Genomic DNA, 24658 nt, shown 5'->3' with positions numbered 1-24658 from the left:
TTTTGTTTTTCTTTCTTAATAGTACTAGCTTTCACAGCTACTAAGAGGACTTCAGAATTATTTGGAGCATGAGTATAAGAACCTTCTTACTGATTTGCACCAGTAACCTAAATTGAAGGACACATGGCCAGGATGATTTGGAATTCAGTTAATGAAAATAAGGCATGGGTTTGTTAGAAGAGGAATATTTATTTTTTCCATAGAAATAAAATGTAAATTGTTTAAAAAGTTGGCTCATTTTTATTAATTCTATTACTTACAGTAATTCATATTTTCATTCAGATATAAATGAAACACTCTTCCTTCTTTATTTTTAGTTCCTCTCCCCAGCTTTTCATTCTCTTTCAGTCTTCCTTTCTGTTTTTTGTTTGTTTGTTCTGTTTTCTTTTGTTTTTTTGAATCAGGATCTTACTCTTTCTCCCAGGCTAGAGTGCAGTGGCACAATCTCAGCTCACTGTAGGCTCCACCTCCAAGGCTCAATCAATCATCTTGAGTAACTGGGACTACAGGCACGTGCCATCATACCCAGCTAATTTTTGTGGGTTTTGTTTCGTTCTTTGTGTGTGTGTGTGTACTGGAGATGGGGTTTCATCATATTGCCCAGGCTAGTTTTCCTTTCTATATAGAGAAAAATTTAAAGTGAATGTGATGTTGGAGAGGGTGGGAGGGAAAAGTAATGGTAAGTATGCTTGCTCATCACCAGGCACTGTGCTAAGTTCTGTGAATACATAGATAAGTAAAATCCACACTGTTTCTCAAAGAACTCACAATCTATTTAAGAAAGCAGATGTCCACACAATAATTTTATAACTATTATTCAATGTGATTAGTACTCACATAGCTCTATATAGAGTGTTATAGAAGAATAAATAAAAGAATATCTCATTTTTCCTGGAGTGGTTTAAAAAGGTGTCACTGAAAACTGAATTGTAAATGGTACAGAAATATGGAGGGGTGGTTTGTGGTAGGACCTATCTTAGCCCACTGCTTCTCAGGTTTGGCCTTTGAACTTGAGATACGACTGTTCCAAGGACAGAAGGCAAAATGAACAAAAGCAAAATCTGAAGGAGGCTGTCAATAGAGATTGACTCTCATTGAGGCACACCAATACAGGCTGGGCCAAATGTCAGAATCAAGGCAACTTATATCAAATGCAGGGCTGTAACACTCTCTCAATTGCACCTGAAAATGAAACAAACAAGAGTGGAAATTAAGCACATATCCTAATGCAACTCTCAGGACTAGGGCATGCAGATGGGCCCCAGTCATCTAATAACTGATGTATAACATAAGATTTTTCAAAAGGTACCAGTGATTTATGAGAGGGGGAGAAAAGGACCAGATTACCAGTTTCCTCAAGAGGCAAATCTTCTAAGAAATCATCTGCAGCCCGCAGCATCTGCCTCAGTGCAGAGAGGATCAGAATATCATTCATGGGGTCCAGTTCCAAATCTGAAGCATAATTTCCAACCATCAAAATACTGGAAATAGGAATGCCTAGCATTTTATGGACATTAATGACCTGTGGAAAGTATATTTAAAAAATACTTACGTCTTGTATTTAATATTTGAAATTTGACCAATTTTAAATACAATTTAAGAAAGAAACCCAAAAAGCAATGGCTTAATAAGTTATCTTGGGAACATACTAATAATAATTCAGATCATTGCAGTTTTAAGTGTGATATAAATTTGAATTAATCAAGCAATTGATTCCATTCTTCATTTTCCTGCAAATACGTTGTGTAAGCATATATACACATACAGACACACACACACACCCCCACACACAAGTATGATTGTGGTACTATTACAATAATATCTGGTTATGATCAGCGTTCTTTACCTGCCTTTGAGAAGTCATAGATCTACTCAGGTTTAAAAAGTTGTCTTGAAGAATCTCACTGCAATCATCCACTTTAGTAAGCAAGGCTACATGTGCTACACCTATATCAAATAGATAAATCAGTTATTTTATACCATAAATAGCAATGTATCAACAAGTTATTAAATACGTGTGAAAGCAACTCTATAGGGTGATGTGATTTTGAGAGCTGAAGAATGAAATATCCCCAACACATCTCAATATGGAGCCTGAAGCTTTTCTAGCGGAGAAATGATCTTTGGTCTTTTTTTCCAACATGAGACAGCATTTTTCAATGCAACTAAATTCATACTAAATTGCAATTATCTACTATTCCATTCAACTAGTTTGTTTTAAATTGGCCAAGGGGAAAAAAAGGGGTTGCTGGACTTTGGGGACTAAAAAGAACCACAAGAAAAAGAGGGAGTGAGGAGGGTTGTGTATGAGCATTTGTGAGAGCAAACTGTACTGATTTCACAGTTCTAATAAGGACCTATGCCTTTCTCCCTCAAACCACAGGGATTGAATTAGTAAATCACACTTGACTTCTAAACGAATCAAAATTCTACTATGCTAACAACTGCTTATAAGGAAAATATAAGATTAATTTCAAATGCCTGTCAAGAAAACTCCCAGAACTCTTTTAACAGAGTTTTTAGTACCTTCTTCCTACCGAAATCTAAATGATTTCTTTTACTACCTTTTCATCATTCAGGTTTCAGAGGAATAACTAGCAAAGTTGGCCAATTAATACCTAGGTTCTGGTAGAGGGCAGTTCTCAATTGATACCTATAATTTTTTTCAACCTCTGTTACAATGTAATTATTCTCTTTCAAAATTAATACAATGTCCTTTTAGAGGTCCTAAGTCAGCACAGTTAGTTGCATTAAGCATTGCCATCCAGCATGCCAAGCATAATGTGTTGCCATATGTCCTTGAAAACTCATTTTAAAACTTAGCATTTCTCTTTTACCCCAAACCCTCCATAATTTTAAAGCTGTTAAGTGATTATATAAGCTTATATATTTACATTGTGTATATCTAATGTTCACTACTCAGACATTTGTTAGATGGTTTGTTAAGTTCAGATGCAAAACTTATCCCCATTTTATAAGAACAGAAGACTAAAGTTCAGTGAAATTCAGTTACCTTCCTCAAGGTCAAAGTTTACTACTGTTTAAAAATGTGGTTCACTTAACCAAGACCATGCTCTATACATTAAACTGCATAGCACTTTTCGGAACCTAAATATGTGATATTTATACTGATAAAGTAAGGGATGTAGTATACTTTGGAGTATAAATGCCCCAACAATTCTTTATATGAAAATATTTTCAAACTTCAGTGAGAGTACTTCCAGTTCTGAATCAAATGGAGTAGGCACACTTTTCCCTCTTCTTTACACTAAATATGGCTAAAATCTCTGGACATTATACATAAATCAAACATAAAGATTGAAAAGTGCAGAGGATGCAATTTGGCTAGAAACCTTGAGATCCAAGAAACAATACACAGATGAGTTCTCTAGGTTTTCTTTTTACTTCATATGTCCTAGATTGGCTTTTAGAGACCCTCACAACTGAAAAATGCCAATTAGAGCCAGCAACAAGAAAAAGAAAAGTAAAGTAAAACCTGTTCCATCTAGTCAAAGCATAAGAAAAAGGGCAGTGTAGCAAGACAGAGAACTTTCAGAAAATAGCCACACTACCTGAGCCAAACACCACAGAAATCACTTAGCCCGATCCATGGATACGTCCTTCCCTTTCCCAACCTTCGTCCTTAGCCAAGGTAGTATCAGAGAAGAAAAAAAAAAATGTAGGGAGCCAGCACATTTATATCTGCACTATACTAACAAGGTCTGTCCTGATGGTGTCAAGGGAAGCTACTTGGGGATCCTAGACTTCCACCAAATCAGCGGCAATGAGGTGCCCTTCTCTCTCTCTGGCAGTGTCAGAGGAGAACAAATGAGAAGCTAGAACTCTAGCCTTCATTAACCTTAGATGCAAGGAGGCTTCTAGCCCTGTGATATCAGGGGATCCTATGTGGGGCGCAGTAAGAAAGTGCCCTTTCTCTAGGGATGTCAAACAAGGACTCATGGGAAACCTGTACTTTCCATCCTACCAGTATCAGAATATGTCTGCGAAAACACAAGATGTAAGATCCAGAGTCACAGAATAAAATATCAAAGACACAATTAAAGATCATTTGTCACATCAAAACCCAGGAAATTCTCAACTTGAATGAGAAAAGCTAATCGGAAGATCCTGACCCTAATTAGATGACAAAGATGTTAGAATTATTTGGCAAGGATTCTAAAGCAACCATCATAAAAATGCTTAAGAACCAAGTAGGAACATGCTTGAAGCAAATGCAGGAAGTGGAATGTCTCAGCAAAGAAATAGAAGATATGAAAAAGAATCAAATAGAAATTTTAGAACTAAAAGAATATTATACCCAAGATAGGAAAAACAATAGATATGCTCAAAAGCAGAATGGAGAGGACAAAGTAATGAACAAATGAATTTAAAGATATAACAATAGAAATTACCCACTCTGAAAAATAAAGAGCAAATAGATATAAAAATAAATAAATAAATAAACAGTGAGACTATAACAAAATATCTAGAATTCATGTCCCAGAGTTCCAAAAAGAGAGATGAGATATGGCAGGGCTAGAAATCGTCATAATAGTAAGACAACTGCAGACTGAGAGAAACTATTTGCAAATGATATATGTTACAATCGACTCATATTTAGGATTTACAGATCTTTCAACATTCAAGTTCTAAAAAACACAAATAATCCAATCAGAAAATAGTCAAAAGACGTGAAGAGACATTTCACTGAACAAGCTATACAGAAGGCAAATAAGCACATGAGGAGATATTCAATGTCATTAGTCATTAAGCAACGCAAATTAAGAACCTGATGAAATATCAGTATACATCTATCAGAAGAGTTAACAATTTTCTAAGAGCAACAATAGCAAATACTACCAAGAATGCAGAAAAATCAGATCTCTCATGTATTGCTGGTGGGATTGTAAAATGGTACAGTCCCTCTAGAATGTAGCTTGGTTATCTCTTTCAAAGTTAAACATACAGTTACTATATGACCCAGCATTACATTTCTGGAGACTTATCCCAGAGGAATAAAAACCTGTCCACAAAAAACCTGAACACTAATATTCATAGGAGTTTTATCTGCAGTAGCTAAAAACTGGAATATTTTTTTGATAGAGCATGGTGAAACTGTGGGGTATCTATACCACGGAATACTATACAATTTTTTTTTAATGAACAATAAATATATACAAAATCTTGGATGGATGTCAAAGGATATTAGGCTGAGTCAAAAAATCCAGTCTCAAAAGGTGACATACTGTATGATTCCATTTGTATAACATTCACAAAATGACAAAATTATGGAAATGAAGAAAATATTAGTGGTTGCCAAGAGTTAAGGATGGTGGAGGAATAGTGGGTGCCATGGGGGAAATCTATGAAGTGATGTAATAGTTGGTTGCAGAGATGGGTACATAAACTTACACATGTGATAAGATGACATAGAACTATAAACACACATTGTTAGCAATCAGTTTCCTGGATTCAGTCTTCCTGGTGTAGCCACATAGTGTGAAGAAGTGACTTCCCTATCTAACGCCTCAGGAAAATCACACACAAAAAAAGAAAAAAAGGATGGTTAGTCTATTCTTTAAAGACTGAAAATTAGGATTTGGGGTCTTTCTTCAGTCATGCCTGTGAATGATCTCTACCTGTGACAGGGAAATTGGGAAATCTCTGTAATCTCTTTGCAACTTCTGGCAAATCTATAATTATATCAAAGTAAAATATTTTGGATAAGTACGATGAGTGAGACTCACCACAGTTTAATACTTCTTTGTGAACTTGCTTGAATTTTGCCAACATTTTAGAGGAGAGATTGTCAATAGAGGTGATGTCTAAGACATAAGCCACACAGTGAATCCTGTCCTTCAGAGATGGAGAGGTGATAAAAGTAGAATGCTCAGGTGTAATTGGTTTACGGGGATTAAACTGTTATAAAAACATAAGGTAACATTCAGAATCCAGAGAGTTTCTGTTTAATCCTTAAAGAGACAATTAATGCTTCTAATACTGTAACTACTTATTTCTCTCCTCCCCAGCAATTCTTTCCCCAAATTAGTAGCACCCCCCTCTTTACTCCCTTCCCACTGTGAGCATAATGCCATTATATCTCTCTCGCAGGAAAAAAAAAACACTTTATTGCTGTGGTAAAAATGATAATCATCCATTGTAAGTATTGCAGGAAAGTATAAAGAATATTTTGGGAAAGCTAACATCAAATCCTATCCTGAAATAAACACCATTAACATTTGTTAAATACAACTTAAAACTCCTCTCTAAGCATTTTGCATGCTTAAATGAACTGGATAGAGAGAATAAAAGAAAGAAAAATAATGTTGCAAATGCTATTTAAATTAAAAGACTGTAATTTATTTTGATTTTATAGAAGAAAAACAAACTAAAGTGAAATAAAAGAAATACCAACTTTGAAGTTAATGTCTTCTTACCACAAGACAATAATCTTTCTAAGATTAAGGAAATAGATTATGAAACAAGAGTTTGGAAACATGTAGTTATTAAGCTATATATTTCAATGTTGGACTGAATTGACTGGTTCCCTGCTGTGAAAAATTAAGGTGTTAGTATGCTCCTGATTTCTCCAATGTCTTCGCTGTATCCCCGCTCTCTTTATCTGTGTGTCTCCTTTTCCCTGACTGCATTATGAACTCTTGGAGGATAAGGATTGTGTTGTTATTGAACTATGTGTTTTCAGTAACTGGCTTAGAGTTTGGCACAAATATGGTTTATAATAAATGGTTTTTGAATGAATAAATGAATACATAGGTAAGGTTTTCAATTCAGCAAAATTGGGAGGCAAAGGAGAGTCTTCTTTAGAAATTGAGGCTGATACCCAACACCTAAAAGAAAGATAACAATCATTGTTGGCTTTTTTGAGAACTTAGACTATATCATTTCATTTAATCTTCTTAGCCACCCTATGAGATGGACACCATTAATACCAACATTGCACACCTAAAAAAAAAAACTAAGAGAGAGAAGTATGTAACTTACTTATGGGTACACATGTGCTAGTAGCAGAGCCAAATTTTGAATCTAGGTATTTAGTAGTGAAATCTAAGCATTTACAGTATAAAATCACATTTCAACACAAAGTGGTTACTTGTTCCAATATTTTGTCTATGTAACCCAAAAAGTGCAAGGGATTAAGTGACTATTATTAGTTTACATTATTGTAAAGAGTAATAAAAGCACACTGTCTCCTTGATCTTTTACTAGAATGTGAATAAATAGAATCCTACCTTTTGGCTTTATTTTTCAATGTTACAGAAAAGAACAGTAGTCAGTCTACTTTTTTTTATATGAATTCTTATTCATTTAAAGTAGAATAGTGTTGATTGATGTTGAAACCACATTATGGCAGTTGAAATTGCCTTATGAGGTTAAAAATTCAATGAAAAATACTGAAGAAACTGATCTGAAATGTTTTGGATATTGAAGAAATCTTACCTGATATCTGTCTGGTATACAGCCTTTTAAGATGTAGGGAATGTCATCCATGCACAGTCCTGCTCCCTCTGCCCCATCTAGTCCCATGGTGTCACACAACATAAATGGCAGAGATTTTCCATTTTTTCCATCTTTAACAGAATAGATCCTATACTGTTAAAAATATATATATTAAGTGTAAAGTTTCATTCATCACCCAGCATTCAAGACAGGACAATAAGAAGAAAAGAGATTGGTTAATATTTGAACATCATGGTCCGCAAACAGTTTGGTCTCAGGACCCCTTTAGACTCTTAAAAGTTATTGAGAATCCCAAAGATCTGTTATTTATGTGGGTTATATCTATGGATATTTAAAATGTTGGAAATTAAAACTGAAAAAATTTTAATGTTTCTTTTTTAATTAAAAGGAAAATTATATGTAATTTATCATGTAAAACATGCATGTGTATATATATATACACACACACACACATATATATATATAATGGTATATTTTGACTCCTTGCTTTTTATATTTTATGTATCTGCTATCAGTATTTGTTTTGTGGTTAATCATGATGCTTACAAAAAAAATTATAACTGGTTATATTAAGTTAATAACAGCTCCACTTAGATAGAAAAAAAAAACACTCCAGATTTTTACTCCACTCCTCCCCACAGATTGAATCTTTGATGCCACAATTTACATCTTTCCATGTTGCATGTCCTTTGACAAAATATTATAGCTATTATTATTTTAGCAATTTTGTCTTTTAAACTTCATATTGAAGATATAAGTGATTTACACACCATCATTATAGTATGAGTATTCTGAATTTTACCATGTAGTTTTACCAGTGAGTTTTATACTTTCAGATATTTTTATATTACTTATAAGCATCCTTTTCTTTCAGCTTGAAAAACTCGCTTTAGCAAGAGTTTAGTAGACAGGTCTAATTGTAATGAACTCCCTCAGCTTTTGTTCATTCAGGAAAATTTTTATATATCCTTTATTTCTGAAGGGTAGCTTTACTGGGTATAATATTCTCAATGGATGTGTTTGTTTGTTTGTTTGTTTTTTCTTTCAGCACTTTGAATATTTCATCCCACTCTCTCTTGGCCTGTACAGTTTCTGCTGACAAGTCTGCTGCTAGTCATATTAAAACTCTCTAATATGTTATTTGCTTTCTTTATCTTCCTGTTTTCAGAATCCTCTCTTTGTCTTTGATATTTTACAGTTCGATTTTAATATGTCTTGGGTTAATCTTCTTTGGATTAAATCTGACTGGGGACTTTTCTCTCAGCTTTACCTGAATATTTACATCATCCTCCAGGTTTGAAAAGTTTTTTACTACTATTTATTTACTTAAGATATCTATCACTTTTAATTTCTTGTCTCCTTTACCTCCTATAACTTGAATATTTGTTCTTTTGATGCTGTTCCATAAATCTCATAAGCTTTCTTCATTCCTTTTCATTTTGTTTTTTTCTCCTCTATCTATATTTTCAAATAACCTACCTTTAAGTTCACAGACTCTTACTTGATCAATTCTGCTGTTGATGGTCTCTATTTCATTTCTCATTTGACCCACTGTATTTTTTATCTCTGAAAATTGTTTAATTTTTTATAATTATTACAACCTTTCTATTAAATTTCTTATTCTGTTCATTCATCATTTTTCTCATTTTGTTAAATTGTTTCTCTGTATTTTCTTGAAGTTTGCTGTGCTTCGTTAAAATAATTATTTTGAATTCTTCAGGTGGTTCATACATCTCCATTTCTTTAGGATTGGTCACTGGTACATTATTTTCTCTCTTTAATGATGTCATATTACCCTGATTGTTCTTGACTCTTGTGACCATGTGTCAATGTATAAACATCTCTGGAAGTAGGTACTTATTCCAATCTTTGCAGGTTGCCTTTGTCTGGAAAAGTCCTTCAACAATCAGCCTATCCAAAAATTCTGGGCACGCTGCCTTGCGTAGTCCCAAAGCCTGGGACCACTGTGACTGGTGCAGCACCGAGGCACGCCTAAAGCTCAGGGCCACTGCGGCATCCCTGTCATTAAGTGCTGTTCAGAGGTTGGGCCACTAATAATCCATCCATGGTGGGGTCCAGGGACTGAGTCCACCATGCAAGCTTGAAGCCTAGGGCCACATGGTCTTACTTTGGCATCAGCATGGGGCTAGAGGCTCAACTGTCAAATAACAGCCTAAAGTCTGGGGCCATGAGGTTCTATCCAGTGCTCGATATGACTGTAGTAGGCCTGATATTGGAGTCCAGGCAAAGTCCTGTGCTCAACTCCCTCTTTTCCCCCAAGCACAGGACAGTTCTCTCCACACTATGCTGCCTGAGATTGAGGGGGGTGATGCAGATGACATAAAACTGTTTTTCCTACCCTCTTCAATGTATCTTTTGTTATTTTTGTGCTAGAATTAGATACTGTAATCTTTCACCTGGTTTCCTGAGGTGATTTTTTTTGTGTTAATAGTTATTCAAATTGATGTTTCAGTGGAGGAATGACTGCTGGAGAGACCTATGTGACAATCTTGCTCTGCCCCTCCTCCTCTTAAATGTTGTTTTAATCATTAAAAATTCAATTATAAACCTGTCACATGTTTATCAAATAACATTTTTTACTTAAAAAGCATTTTTAAAAATTTACATAAAACAGTGTCATTGGTTTATTATTATAATTCCCTTTAAAGTCTGGATTAAAGAATATAACTGTAATCTCATATGTGGTTCCGATTCAGTCTCTTGATATGTTGTTTCAATTGATGTATGTGAAGAAAATACAGCCTCTCACACGTATGTATACTATGAAAAGGAGGTAATATTTCACTGTATAGCTTTCAGGTAATTGTGAATATTCCTCAACATAATATAGCAAAGCTCAACAAGTAATAACTTCTTAAAGGTTAGTTGCAAGTGGAATCTGCGACATTTTTATATGCCGCCACATTAAATCCATTGGTTCGTCTTATACTTTGAATATATCTTTTACTCATGCATGATTTTTTAACCTAATTTATTGAACATTTTAAAACATTGGTTCACTGGGTTATCCAGATCTTCCTAACGTTGACACATTTCATCATACAATATTAAAACATCACATTTGTTAATACCACCATTAATCTCATTGGATAAGTCTTAAGTGTTGAAAAGCTGTCAGGCTCAGAATAGTGGATATAAGTTTCTCTAACTTTGATTTTTCTCAAAAGCTCAAATTTTGTTATTGGCAACAGACACTGTCAGTTTTTGTTTTTGTCTTTGATTAGCAGGGTCGCTTCGACCATTTTCATTAAGATATCTGCCAAATATCCAAGTATGAATAAGTAAGTCTGTTCTGTCCAGTAAAAGTGACGTCACATAAAAAAAAAGTTCAGTTAACAACTCAGTTGCTCCAGTGTTTTTTCTAAAGACAACTGCTAAATTTCAATATGCATTAGAAGTACTTTATGAGCACTTCTCATGTTATCATATTGAATATCAAAATGATGTGTATTCCAAAGTAGAGTTTAAATAAAACCAGTAACTGTTACTATTCATCAAGGAGTAAAACTGGCATTCTTTTCCTGTAAGTGCAGTAATTGGGAGAAATACAGTGACTAGTAGTAGTGTTTGGTGCCACCGTTTGATTCATATTAATGTGCTAACAGGTAAAACTATGTTGTATAATTAATTCAAGTGTCAAGACACTAGGAAAGACCAAAAAAAAAAAAACTTAGAATAATTCTAAAAATAGTTTTGAACTCAGAGATACCCTTAAAATATAACTGGGAACCCAAGGGGTCCACAAATCTCACTTTGAGAAGCACAGCAGAACTGTCTTTCTTAGATAAACACATTCAATCTTATGGCAAGGACATTTTTTAGAAGAATTCTGGAAGTATTTTATTTGTTGGTCAGATATACTTTCAACATACACAAGAAAATATGGAAGATTTAGGAAGAATTGCAAAGGAAAGGATTTCTCAGAGACACTTTAATTACAATGTTTCCATCTGTGGTTCTGGCAAGGGTGTAGTATCACTCAAACCAGAAGGGAGAGAACCCTCTATGACCTATTGTGGTCTGTAATAAAGTCAAAAGCTCTCATTGGGCCATGAAACGCATAGGCGTAATCCCACTGAAGATTTTTATCTAGGAGAATAGGACTTACCAGTGCCTCAACATGAAAGAAATTACACTAAGCACTAGAGTTAAAGTACATGGTAAAATTTCAGGTGCACCAATATGCATCTTCATAGTTTCCTTACCCATTGATTTGCTTCCTTTATAACTTCAGTTATTCAAAGGAAAGGGTCTTTAGGCAATAAAATATTCTATTTCCCTCATAAAAGTCTGCCCTATATTTCTTCAATTTAAATAACATTTGCATTTCATTGGAATTCAGTGTCTACAGCTTCTCTTAAAATAAGACCTTTGGAATTTAAAACTTAAAAGGAAGAAAGAGAAATTTTGTCTTGAGTAGTATCTCTATTATAGCATATATCACAATGAATGATACATATTTATTATCTGCATTGGTCTCTGAGATCTCTGGTCAACAGGACCAAGCATTATTTGTATTTAGGTCTCTATTTCTGAGTAAATATTTAGCAAACAGAGACATTTCAATCAATGCTTAATTAATTTAATTTGTGTTGCTGTACTTTGCCATGGCTTCTGAGACTATACTGATATATTAAAATAAAGCCACTCCAGAGCATAGTATCTGGCCAACATCAAGAAATAAGATGTAATTCTTGAAAGTCCTAGAAAATTATTTCAGTTATTGATGTAACACAAAAGCTAAAATGAACCATTACTGTCTTATTATGCAGTCTCATATTATGCTAAATTTTGCACTGATAATACACAGCATATTGATAATACACAGCATAATATTGTCACCTAACAAGTGACAATATTAATTTGTGGTAATCATTTAAAAAGCCTGATTCTAAAATTTTCTATTCTTTCCCTTTCTTATTTTTTTGTTTGATAGCATGTGCATGATAACATTGAAAAGCATAAACCAGAAAGAATTTTCTAGACAAGTGTTGCACCATAATTTGTAGTTCTTTAGAGAGATAAGTAAGAAATCTATATTACTATTTATTTCCTTATGTATATCTTTTTGTAAATAAGATAGTTTTTGTAAGAGCATAGATTTACACTTCAAGTTCTCCTTCAAAGTTGAACCACCAAAGTGAAATACTATTTTGCTTTTCATGACCATGTCTTAGAAAATGGTCTTATGTAATAAAAAAAAAATTATCTTACATAATTCTCATTATTTTACTACAAAAAAGAAAAACCTTTTAAACCAGGTAAAATCATGTGGTACATAAGTAAAATGAACATCAAATATAATGGCCAAATATTTCCATAGGGTTTTTAAATTTGTATTGTTTTTTACACAAATACTAAAAAGTATTCTTTATGTAACTGCTTCTTCCTTCCATAAAATTTGAAAGCTTCCTTATATAATATAGGTGATTATTACACAATGGAGGTGATTCCGATTAAAATTTTACTTCTATTTTCCATTTGATTTAGCATTTAATTGTATATTAGGATTGCCCTGAGAGAAAAAGGCAAAGACATAAACAATATAGTAATTGTAATCTATAAAATAAAATCCTCAGGGAAATAACTTACCCGTTCAGTAATGCTGGTGGTATCAGATCCCACTATGGCTTGGCCAGTCACATGGCCATGAAAAACAGACTTGACTGAATTGAAAAAACTGGACTTTCCAGACCCAACTGGACCCACCAAAAGAATACGAATTTCTGAAACCAAGTCTGCATAGGGCTTGTAGGCTCTGATGTCTGCTAGAAGCTTATTTCTGTGCCTGTTAAAATATAGTGGTTAAATACAGCATAAGAACAGCCAATAAAGAATACCGTAAAGAATACTACAAGTCACCTAGAGCTTCTTTCTCTTCCTGAGAAGGGTATTTTTTCAATACTTAATTATTATATTGATAATGGGATCTTCTTTTTTTTTTTTTTTTTTTTTTTTTTGAGACGGAGTCTCGCTCTCTTGCCCGGGCTGGAGTGCAGTGGCCGGATCTCAGCTCACTGCAAGCTCTGCCTCCCGGATTTACGCCATTCTCCTGCCTCAGCCTCCCGAGTAGCTGGGATTACAGGCGCCAGCCAACTCACCTGGCTAGTTTTTTTTTTTTTTTTTTTGTATTTTTTTAGTAGAGACGGGGTTTCACCGTGTTAGCCAGGATGGTCTCGATCTCCTGACCTCGTGATCCACCCGTCTCGGCCTCCCAAAGTGCTGGGATTACAGGCTTGAGCCACCGCGCCCGGCCGATAATGGGATCTTCTATAATATGATTGGAAATATCTAAAGTTATACATTTTGTGCTTAAAGAAAATGCATTATTTTACGTCTGACTAAAGTTAAATATTAACCAGCAACCAAACAATTTTTCAACTATTAGTCTTAGATCACATGAATGTAATGAGAAATATCAGTAACATTGAAGATAAATTATTATTTTCACTAAAAATACATTAAGGAGAAATCAGAATAAAATATATGCAATGTAGCTATCTATAAATTTAAAAAGAGAGTTTGTTTTTGACATTTACTGAGGATTCTCAAAAACTGTTTCTCAAGGAAAGGATTCAGAGAAATTATCTAAAATGGTTATCCAGACTCTACCTGAAAAATTTTGGTCTGAAGTGGAAATGAAGTCAAATTGGTCAATGTCATCAGGCGGATATTTAAAGTTTCATAGTTGGTAGTGGTTTTGTTATTTTATGCCAATAACATTATAACTCTTTTTTTTTTTAATCATTCCAGTGGCATGAGTTTTATCTTTACTACTAATTTGTCAGCATTCTTTATACAATTGGTCTAAATAAAATCATTAATAGATAGCCCAAGAATCCAACTTACTCTCTGGCTTTCATTATCCTCTTTGTGTAGTCTAGGTTATACTTAGTTCCTATAGGAAATAAACATAGCATAATAAGTTTTTAAAACTTGTCTGGTTAAATATGGCCAAGTCTACTTTTGAAATAAGACATTGAGTTTGCTTGTATAACCCAGGGCTGAGCTGCTCAATTAGGAGTCAGGGTTGGCAACATAATGAGAGGAAGAGGAGAAAAAATTATCCTCTCTGCACATTAACTTGCTCTGGAAGCTCTCACATAATTACACCTGGAAGTTCTAAGGGTCATATGTTATAAGGGGCTGATCTTTGGGTCATACATCAAAACAGACCAGCTCTGATGAAAAGATCTCTCTCTCTCCACATCTCCAACTCCTTTGTCATCTCTGTCTCTGCACATATATTTCTCAACTTGCTCTTCTCAAAGCAGCCTATACGTTCTGGATAAAAACCTCATAATCTTTATGTTCCCCACATTTCATTTCAGAATTTATCGAAGAGTATAAATTGGCATGAATATAACTGTTCCTCTCACTTTCCTTGCTCTTGTAAATCAATTATTACCTACCAAACACAAAGATTAGAATCATAATGTGAGATGTAGGACTATCTAATTTTACGTACCTTCAACTCGAAAAACTTCGCACTCCAAAAATTGAAGGTGGCCATAAAACCTTAGTTTCAAGTTTTTTATCATCATTCTATCTAGATAAATTTTATTATCTGGAAGTATAATGAAAATATCATCTTTCGATAAACGACACACCAGTTGTTTATCAATAATTTTTGGTGCTGTATTTAAGAATAATGTTTCTATTTCAGTGGTGTGATTTTTCTTTTGAAGTGAAAACCACAGGGAATCATTTGGCTCTGTCGAACTTTCACGTAAATTAATATAATTTCCAAGCACAAAGGCTACAATCATATTTTCATTAATGTAAATCATTGTTATAGTATATCCCTGATGGCTGCATCTTTGAACCATATCTTCAATGCTACCTCCATGAACACTAGACTTATAGAGAAGACTCAAAGAAACATTTCCAAGCAGCTTGCGCAGATGATTTTCATCATTCCATGTCAATCTTGTTGTCACTTCCATTGTTCTAGATCTAATGGAAAAACAATTATAGGTTGAGAAGCTTATACAATATAGTAGCTTATAGCTTAGCTTTCCACTTCTACTTTCAGTGAGTTCTTTTTTCACTGACTCAATTAAAACGTATTATTTGGTTAAGGCAAAAAATATAGAAATGGCACAATAATGTTAGATATAAAAATATATAATTTAGAAAGGAAAAGTCATTAAAATTTTTAAATCAATTGACAAACTTCAGAAAGTTAAAGAATAAAGAAAAAATAAATCTGAATAAAAGTCAGCAAACTTTTTCATAATGAACAAGATAGTAAATATTTTAGCCTTTGTAGGCCATAAGGTCTCTTCCACAATTACTCAACTTTGCCACTGTAATACAAAAGAAGTCATAGATAATATGTAAACAAGAGAGCATGACTGTGTTCCAATAAAATTTTCTTTAAAAAAGCATATGGCTGGAACAGAGGCCATCATCATCATATCACATTCATCATTTGCCAATGTATGAATTAGAAAATGGAGCCTAGGAATTCATGCAAAAAAAAAGCACATAAAGAAACTGAAATATGAAAGAAGATAACAGCTATAGAAGTCTTACAGCAGCATAATAGACTATTGTTCATCACAACAATTATTTCAATAAAAAAAACTGGAAAAGCAAGATAAACTATAAAAAAACGTGTCACAAAGCTCTAAAGAGCAAACAAGGCAGTTAAGATATATAGCTATTGGCAAAGATTTGGAGAAGTTATATAAAGAGAGATAAGCTAGGCATTTGGGAGCACATTTCTGACGTGCATCTGTCAGATTCAGAAAAGGCATTTGTGGTGCTGAAAAGTTAAGCAAAGCATTTGCTAGACTCATAGAGTTACGGAGATAAAAATCATACTTTGGAGTGCAATAAGGAGAGTACCTGGGAAACCTTTCCCTTAGGCTACAGTTTGGGATTCTAAAGAGCTACAGGGAAAACCAAAAACCATATGCTCTCACTTATAAGTGGGAGCTAAGCTATGAGTACACAAAGGCATACAACTGATATAATAGACTTTAGAGACTCAGAAAGGAGAGGATGGAAGAGGAGCTAGGGATTTAAAAAACTACATATTAGATACGATGTACACTACTTGCATAATGGACGCACTAAAATCTCAGAATTCACCACTATATAATTCATCCATGTAACAAAAAACCATTTATACTCCAAGTGCTATTGAAATAAATTTTTTTAAAAAATTTAAGAAAAGAGCTACAGAGAAGAAGTAAGTATGAACTGGAAGCAGACAGAGTTAATTTCATACTTCAGTATTCTCAATCGTGAATTGAATTAAAGTAAATGAGAGTTGCTAGTGTCCACAGCTGCACGGCAGAAACAAAATAAATCTTGTCTGGATGAAAAGAACATTCTTCCATCTTCAAAATATCTCTATGATTTTTTAACTATTCAGTGACTCTCATTCATCATAAACACATTCATGTTTCAAGGTAAATGAAACAACATGAAAGAAAACCAAGAGGAAAGAGCACACACTAGAAACAAACCCTTACTTTTACTGGAGTTACCCATAGAGATGTTTAAATTACTATGTTTAATATGTTCAAACAGCTAAAAGGTAAGATTGAATGATTTACAGTAAAATGAATACAATAAAAAGTCAAAAAGAGATTCTATATGTAAAAATATATATCTGAAATTAATAATTAAGTGAAAACATTTAACTGCAAGTAGGCATAAAGAATTAGAAGAAAATTTACCAACTGAAGTATTGAGACAAAAAGAGAATCAAAAGAGAAAAGGGCAAAAGGGATTAAAGGATATAGTAAAATTAGTTGAGATATATGAAACCAGAAAACAAGAATAAAAGAAAAAGAGTATAGAAGAGATATTCTACAAACCTTAAAAAGTAAACAAGTCTCAAAACATTTCAAAGTACTATAATATTGAACAAACAGTATAAGCCAGCATTTTTTTAACAAGAAGATAACTAGTAGATCCCCTCATACGTTGGAAAATAAAAAATATATTTTGAAATAATCCATTTTTCAAATAAGAAATTATAATGAAATTTAATTAAATGATAAAATATTCTTGTTAAAACTTATAGAATGAAGACAAAATGTTACAAACATCACATAAGCTTAAACATATATATTAGAAATGAAGAAAGGCTGAAAATTAATTATATAAACCTTCACTTCAAAAAATCAGAAAAAAATACCAATTAAACTCAAAGTAAGTAGAAAGAAATAATAAAAATAAAAGCGAAAATAATGGACAGAAATATTAATGGACAAATCAAGTACACAACAGAGAAGATTAACAAAACCAAAACCCAGTTTTCAAAAGGATTAACAAAATTTGTAAAACACTGCTGACATTGACAAAGGGAAAAAAGGGAAGGAATGTCCTAAAATCAAAAACATAAGAGAAAATATCAGTACAGATGCAATAAATGATAAACTATAAAATGGTCTGAAGATAAACAACTTTGTAAAAATAAACTTAAGAATAAATTAATTAAGTGGACGAATTTCTAGAAAAATACAACTTAGCAAAGCTGACATAAAAGTAAATACAAAATTTGACTGTCTCATAGCTATTTTATAAAACTAAATTCATAATTAATTTAAGACTTCCCCAAGAAAACTCAAGGATCAGAGTCTAGCTGCTGAATTCGACCAAATTTTGAAGAATATATAATACACAATCTTACACATGTTCTTCCAGAGAATAACTTAGATACCAAAACCAGTTAATGGTGTTATAAGCAACAAGAATTACAGGCCACTCTTTTATAAATATAGATGGAATGATCCTCAGCAAAATATTAGCAAACCAAAAAAAAAAAAAGAAAGAAAGAAGGATAATACTGAGTCAAAGCACATCATGACAAAATACAACAATATGCTGTCTCCAAGAACTCACTTAGACTTAAGAACACACATAGGATGAAAATCAAGTGATAATAAGGGCATCTTTGCAAATAGTAACTGCAAGAACTGCAAGGTAACCCGCAACGGGTGTGTGTCCTTATCCCACACAAAATAGACAGTAAATCAAAACTTGTCATAAGAGGCTATGAAGGACATCATATAATAATAAAAAGGTCAATTCACCAGAAAGATATAACAATTATAAATATATGTTCATCCAACATCAGAGCACCTAAATAAATGAAGCAAAACACTGAAAGAATTGAAGGGAGAAACAGCAACACAATAAGAGAAGGAGATTTCGATAGCCCGGTTACAATAATTTATCCATTATAAAATATCCAAACAGAAGATCAATAGGAAAACAGAGAACTTGAACACCATAGTCCCAATGGACCTAATAAGGCATATACAGGGCATTCCACTCAGCAACAACAAAATACACATTCTTCTCACATGTATTATAGAAGAGTTCTCCAGGATAGATTACATGTTAGGTCAAAAAACAAGTCTTAACAAATCTAAGAAGATTGAAACCATATCAAGTATCTTTCCTCATAACCATGTAATGAAACTAGAAATCAATAGCAGAAAATCTAGAAAATTAACAAGGATGTGAGAATTAAACTACACCCTCTAGAATAAGCAGTGGATCAAAAAGAAATCCGAACGGGAATTTAAAAATATCTTCAGGCCACCACGGTTCTCAGACATTCGGATTCTGGGACTTACACCACCAGCTTTCCCAGTTCCCAGGACTTTGGGTTCAGATTGGGAGTTCCACCACTGGCTCCACTAGTTCTCAGACATTTGGATTCAGACTGAATTACACCACCAGCTTTCCTGGTTTTACATCCCGCAGGTGGCAGATAGTGAGACTGCTCCGCCTCCAAAGTCATGTGATCCAACTCCCATAACAAATTTCCTTAGTCTTTTTTTTTTTTAAATGTTGGTTCAGTTTCTCTGAAGAACATTGACTAATACAAATTGGTCATCACAATAGATACAGAAAAGACATTTGACAAAACCCAAACCCTTCCATGATTAAAACAACAACAACAACAACAACAACACCACTTAAAAAACCAGAAGCAGAAGGAAATTACCTCAACATAGTAAATCCATGTATAAATAGTCCACAGTTAACATCCTATTCAGCAGTGAAAAACTGACAGCTTTTCCTCTAAGATCACGTACAAGACAAGATTATCCACTTTTACTACTTCTATTCAACATAATACTGAATGTCCTAGCCAGAACAAGTAGGCCAAAATAAAAAAGAAAGTGAAAAAGATACCTGAATGATAAAGGAAGTAAAATCATCTCTACTCACAGATGATATTACCTTATATGTGGAAAACCCTAAAGCATCTACAGATAAAGTAATAGTATTGACTAATTTATTGTGCTATTTATCTATGACTGCATAGCAATTTCCCATTCATTTAGAGGCTTAAAACAAAACACATTTATAGTCTCACAGTTTCTCTGGGTCAGAAATCCAGCCATTACTTAGTTTGGTTCTCTGCTTCAGAATCTTCCATGAAACTGTAGCAAAGTGCTAGCCACAGCTGCAGAATGTTTATGTTTAATGGGAGAAGGCCATGCTTCCAAGCTCCTATGGTTGTTAGCAGAATTCAGTTCCTTATGGTTGTAGATATGAGAACTCTATTTCTTGCTAGCCAATGATCAGAGGCTGTCCTCAGTTCTCAGTTGGTTATTGGCCTGAAGTCACCCTTAATTCCTTGGCAAATGGGCCTCCCCAACGTGACCACTTACTTCATTGAAACTAGCAAGGGAGAGAATCTCCTAGCATAGCGGATATTATAATCTTAACATATCACACTTGCCAAATTCTATATGTTACAGTTAAGTCACAGGTTCCATCCACAGGCAAGGGGGGATTATACATGGACATGAGTATTAAAAAAAAAATAGGACAGGGAAAATTAGGAGCTATTTTAGGGTCTGTACACCACATTGTAAAAGATAGCTGAATACAATCAATATGTTAAATATTGTTTAACATGGTCAATATGTTAAAATTCCTTCTAGTATCTCTCAGGTTTATCACAGCAACCTTTCTGTTGTGAATTTCTATTAATGATAGAAAAGATATGGAATCAACCTAATTGTCCATAAGTCAATGGATAAAGAAAATGTGGTACATTACACAATGGAATACTATTTAGCTATAAAAACAGTAAAATAATGTCATTTGCAGCAACAGGGGTGGAACTGGAGAATATTAAGTGAAATAACCTAGGCACAGGAAATATCACACGTTCTCACTCATATGTGGAAGCTAAAAATGTTGATATTATAAATGTGGAGAGTATAATGATAAATACTGGAGGCTAGGAAGGGTGGGTGGGTGTCTAGGAAGAACAGATGAAGAGATGTCGGTTAATGAGTACAAATATACAGTTAAATAAAAGGTAGAAGTTCTATTAGTCAACAACAGAGTGACTATAGTCAAAAACATTGTATTGTGTATTTCAGTAGCTAGAAGACTTAGCTTGTTCCCAACACATGGCAATAATAAATACTCAAAGTGATGGAAACCACAAATACCCTAACTTGATCATTACACATTCTAAGTGCATCACCAAATATCACCTGTACCCCATAAATATGTAATGTATCATGTATCAAGAAAAATAAAATTAATGTCTATTAATTTTTTAAATTATTGTATAAAATCATTTTTGCTGGTATATAAAAACAGAACTAATTTTTTTTTTTTTTTTGAGACAGAGTCTTGTTCTGTCGCCCAGGCTGGAGTGCAGTGGCCGGATCTCAGCTCACTGCAAGCTCCGTCTCCCGGGTTTACGCCATTCTCCTGCCTCAGCCTCCCGAGTAGCTGGGACTACAGGCACCCGCCACCTCGCCCGGCTAGTTTTTTGTATTTTTTTAGTAGAGACGGGGTTTCACCGGGTTAGCCAGGATGGAAAAACAGAAGTAATTTTAACACAGTAATACTAGAGATCATATTTAGATACATATACACATACATACAGAAAATCATAAAAACAATTATGACAATAATTTATACCAAAGTCTAGATAATGTTGCCCTCTGGAAATAAAAAGAAGAGTAAAGAATATAGGAGAGGCTGGGTGCGGTGGCTCACACCTGTAATCCCAGCACTTTGGGAGCCCGAGGATGGCAGATCACTTGAGGACAGGAGTTCAAGACCAGCCTGGCTAACATGGTGAAACCCCATCTCTACTAAAAATACAAAAATTAGCCAGGCATGGTGGTGCACACCTGTAATCCCAGGTACTTGGCAGGCTGAGGCACAAGAATCCCTTGGACCCGGGATGCTGAGGTTGCAGTGAGCCGACATCGCAACACTGCTCTGCAGCCTGGGCAATAGAGTGAGACTCTGTCTCAAAAGAAAACAATGTATAGTAGAGAGTCATAGATTTCTTCAACTTTATTTGTAATGTTTTTGTTTTTAAGTAAAAGAAAACTATTCTAATTTAAAAAGCAAATCATTTTTAAAATCGGGTAAAACTATATCAGATTACAGGATGGATCATTTATACTCTCTAGTTATCTGTGTGTGAAATTTTCATTAAAATAAAAGACAAATGAAAGAGCAAAGTATGATCATTAGCAGCAATTCCACTCTGAAGCTCGTTTTTAGAAAAAAAGAAAGCAAGCTTTTTCTTCACACACAGCTAGGAAACATTGGATGGCAAGAAGTCACTTACCTGTGATATTCTCACTCATACGTGGAAGCTTTAAAAAAAAGTTGATTTCATGGAGGCAGAGAGTAGACTGGAGGTTACCAGAGGTTGGGAAAGTCAGAGGAAGGGGATGATGAAAAGAGGTTGGTTAATAGGTACAAAAATACAGCTACATAGAAGGAATAAGTTCTCGTGTTCATAGTACAATAGGGTAACTATAGTTAACAATAATTTATTGTCTATTTTGAAACAGCTAGAAGAGAAAATTTGGAATGTTCCCAACACAAAGAAATGATAAATGGTTGAGGCGATGGATTTCCCAATGATCCTGATTTGATCATTACACATTGTATGCTTGTATCAAAATATCACACATACCCCATAAATATGTACAAATATTATGTTTCAATTAAAAATCGCTTACCTGTTTCTAAGAGTTGGATGATGCTTAAATTGAGGATTAACTGTTCTATCTGATTTATCGAGAAGCCACGGTGTGGAGACAGAAGTTTCTTAAAAGATCCCTGACTTCAGAGACTCTAGGAAAGAAAAGAAACTGAAACTCAAAGCAGCAAATGCTCAGCTGGCAGCATGCCAACTGCCACTAAGTTTCTTTTTCCTCACTAGGAAGAGAGCGAAAGAAAAAACAAATCCTGCTGAGCACATAAAAACGATAACTGGTCCCCTTGTAGCCCACATGTAGGCATGCACGAAATGATCACTACCAAGAAAAAACTGCAGTAAAGCTAATAGTGAACATTTCATGTGCATTTTTCTACTTCCCTCATTTTTCCTACATTTTTTAATTGGAATTTAGAGTTGTGCGTGGCACTGTGTAACTGCATACCTTTTCCTAATTTCTCCTCAGAACAACTGCATACCATAAACACTATGACTATCCCTATTTGTTAAAGCACAAAAAAATAATAATTCAGCTGAGAGAATCATGGAACTGGATGGTATTCAAAGCCAAGCCTGTCTGCACTGGAACAAACAGATGAAGATTCAGCTTTTCCTGAATTCATAAGGCATTACGCTGTTCATTTTCTCATTTACTCCTTCACTCAGTACACACTGGCATAGACCCTGGGGAAGGATAATGGTGGGTAAGATTTAAAACATAAAAATTAAAATAAAAAACATGCCCTCAAAGAGAGTGCTGTATACTCAGGAAGACAGTCAGGCACAGACATCTGAATTACCGTGCTAAGTACTAAACAAGATTCTCTGAAAGCCAGGAGAACAGTAGCCTTATCCAGTCTTGGGGCACTTGTAAAAGACTTCCTAGCAAATTAAAGTTTAAACTGAGACATGAAGTGAAAGCAAGGAAGGCAGGAGAACATGGTATCATCAGGGCCATCCACGTATTTCAGTCTGTCTGGAATGGAGTGAGAGCATTGGATTCATAAGCAATGGGGCTAGGGAGGTGACTAGGGCTGAAGAGGGCCTTGCAAGTTTTTAATTAAGTTAGATTTTATCATTAAGACAATGAGAAGTTATTAAGGCTCTAAAAGCAGAGGAATGGCATATCAAAACTGAATGTCTTCAGGAAAAAAAGGGTGTATCAGTTTTATCTTGCTTTGTAACAAGTTATTACCATCCACAGGCTTTAAAACAATTCAAATATATTATTGCACAGCTTCCATGGATTAGGAGACTAGCATGACTCAGCTAGATACTCTGCTCAGGGTCTGTCACTCAAGGTGTTAGCCAGCTATCTTGTCATATCAATCTCCAATAAAAGGAATCAAGGCTACTTGGAGAAATGTTTGACTACAGGTCTGGGATCACAAAACTACAAAATGAACGTAGAATATCTTCTCATGCCAGAAAATAAGAAGATGCTCATGTACCCTACAACTTACAGTATAATAATAATAAATAAATTAAAAAATAAATAAATAAATAAATAAATAAATATAGAGACAACAACAAAAAAAAAAAAAGAAGATGCTCAAAAACAAATGGGACATGTCAGAAGGCAGAGAAATGACCAAAAGGGGAACAATTTGAGAGAAAAAAAAATAAGAGTATTGGATTATCACCCATAGAATAAAATAAATATCTATACTGATATAAATAAACAAATAACTGAGTAAGTAAATAAATGAGTGAGAAATCACAACTCTAAATTCCAATTAATGCAGGAAAAATGAGGGAAGTAGAAAATCAGTATTAGGTAAATTCTATAGTAATAAATTTTTACAGGATGATCCAGCAATGTATGCTAAAATTAATGAGTATAAATTTAGAGAGAAATAGAATATTTCTATAACCTCAAAGACTCTCCCCTGGTATATTTATTAATTTCAAAAGAAAAAAATAGTCACTTTAAAGTGGATAAATCCTGCAGATACCACCTTAGCTAAATGATCAAGGATAACATTGCCAGGATGGGCCTATTGATGCCAGGCACCCCAGTTATCATTCACAGAGAAGAGTGCATCGCTTGTGTGGTATTTTTGCATAACTTTCATCTAATCATGAGAAAACATCAGACAGACTCAAACTGAAGGACATATTATAAAATAGCTTCCCAGAATTCTTGAAGTGTCAAGATCCTGAAAGACAAGGAAAGACTAAGGAACTGTC

The 24658-nt window shown here is 34.1% G+C and overlaps 1 protein-coding gene across 3 annotated transcripts; it reads right to left on the bottom strand.

Annotated features, from left to right (window-relative positions):
- Positions 1-217: 217 nt before the first annotated feature.
- IFI44L (interferon induced protein 44 like) lies at positions 218-22652 on the bottom strand. 3 transcript variants are annotated; one of them, XM_003892104.4, is made up of 9 exons: positions 22491-22652; positions 14969-15456; positions 14350-14398; positions 13093-13288; positions 7459-7611; positions 5748-5919; positions 1847-1947; positions 1348-1522; positions 218-1182 (listed from the first exon to the last, which is right to left on the bottom strand). In XM_003892104.4, the coding sequence occupies exons 2-9, from the start codon at positions 15444-15446 to the stop codon at positions 1148-1150; spliced, it is 1359 nt and encodes a 452-aa protein (XP_003892153.2). In that variant the 5' UTR covers positions 15447-15456; positions 22491-22652; the 3' UTR covers positions 218-1147. The 3 variants fall into 3 exon arrangements, 2 of the variants coding, with proteins under 2 accessions (XP_003892153.2, XP_031506084.1); XM_031650224.1 differs by lacking the exon at positions 22491-22652 and adding an exon at positions 22091-22468; XR_004175980.1 differs by having other exon boundaries at positions 976-1182; positions 1348-1452.
- Between the last annotated feature and the right edge of the window lie 2006 nt (positions 22653-24658).

This window comes from Papio anubis, chromosome 1 (genome assembly GCF_008728515.1).
Source record: "Papio anubis isolate 15944 chromosome 1, Panubis1.0, whole genome shotgun sequence".
NCBI classification, from domain to species: Eukaryota; Metazoa; Chordata; class Mammalia; order Primates; family Cercopithecidae; genus Papio; species Papio anubis.
This window is presented reverse-complemented; position numbering and strand designations above follow the sequence as displayed.

Coding starts and splice junctions, on each gene's coding strand:
- IFI44L (XM_003892104.4), bottom strand. CDS start 15,446: ATGGAAGTGACAACAAGATTGACATGGAATGATGAAAATCATCTGCGC. Junction 7,612..13,092: donor CCACCAGCATTACTGAACGG/GTAAGTTATTTC, acceptor TATTTTTAACAG/TATAGGATCTATTCTGTTAA. Junction 1,523..1,846: donor CTATGACTTCTCAAAGGCAG/GTAAAGAACGCT, acceptor TACTTTCCACAG/GTCATTAATGTCCATAAAAT.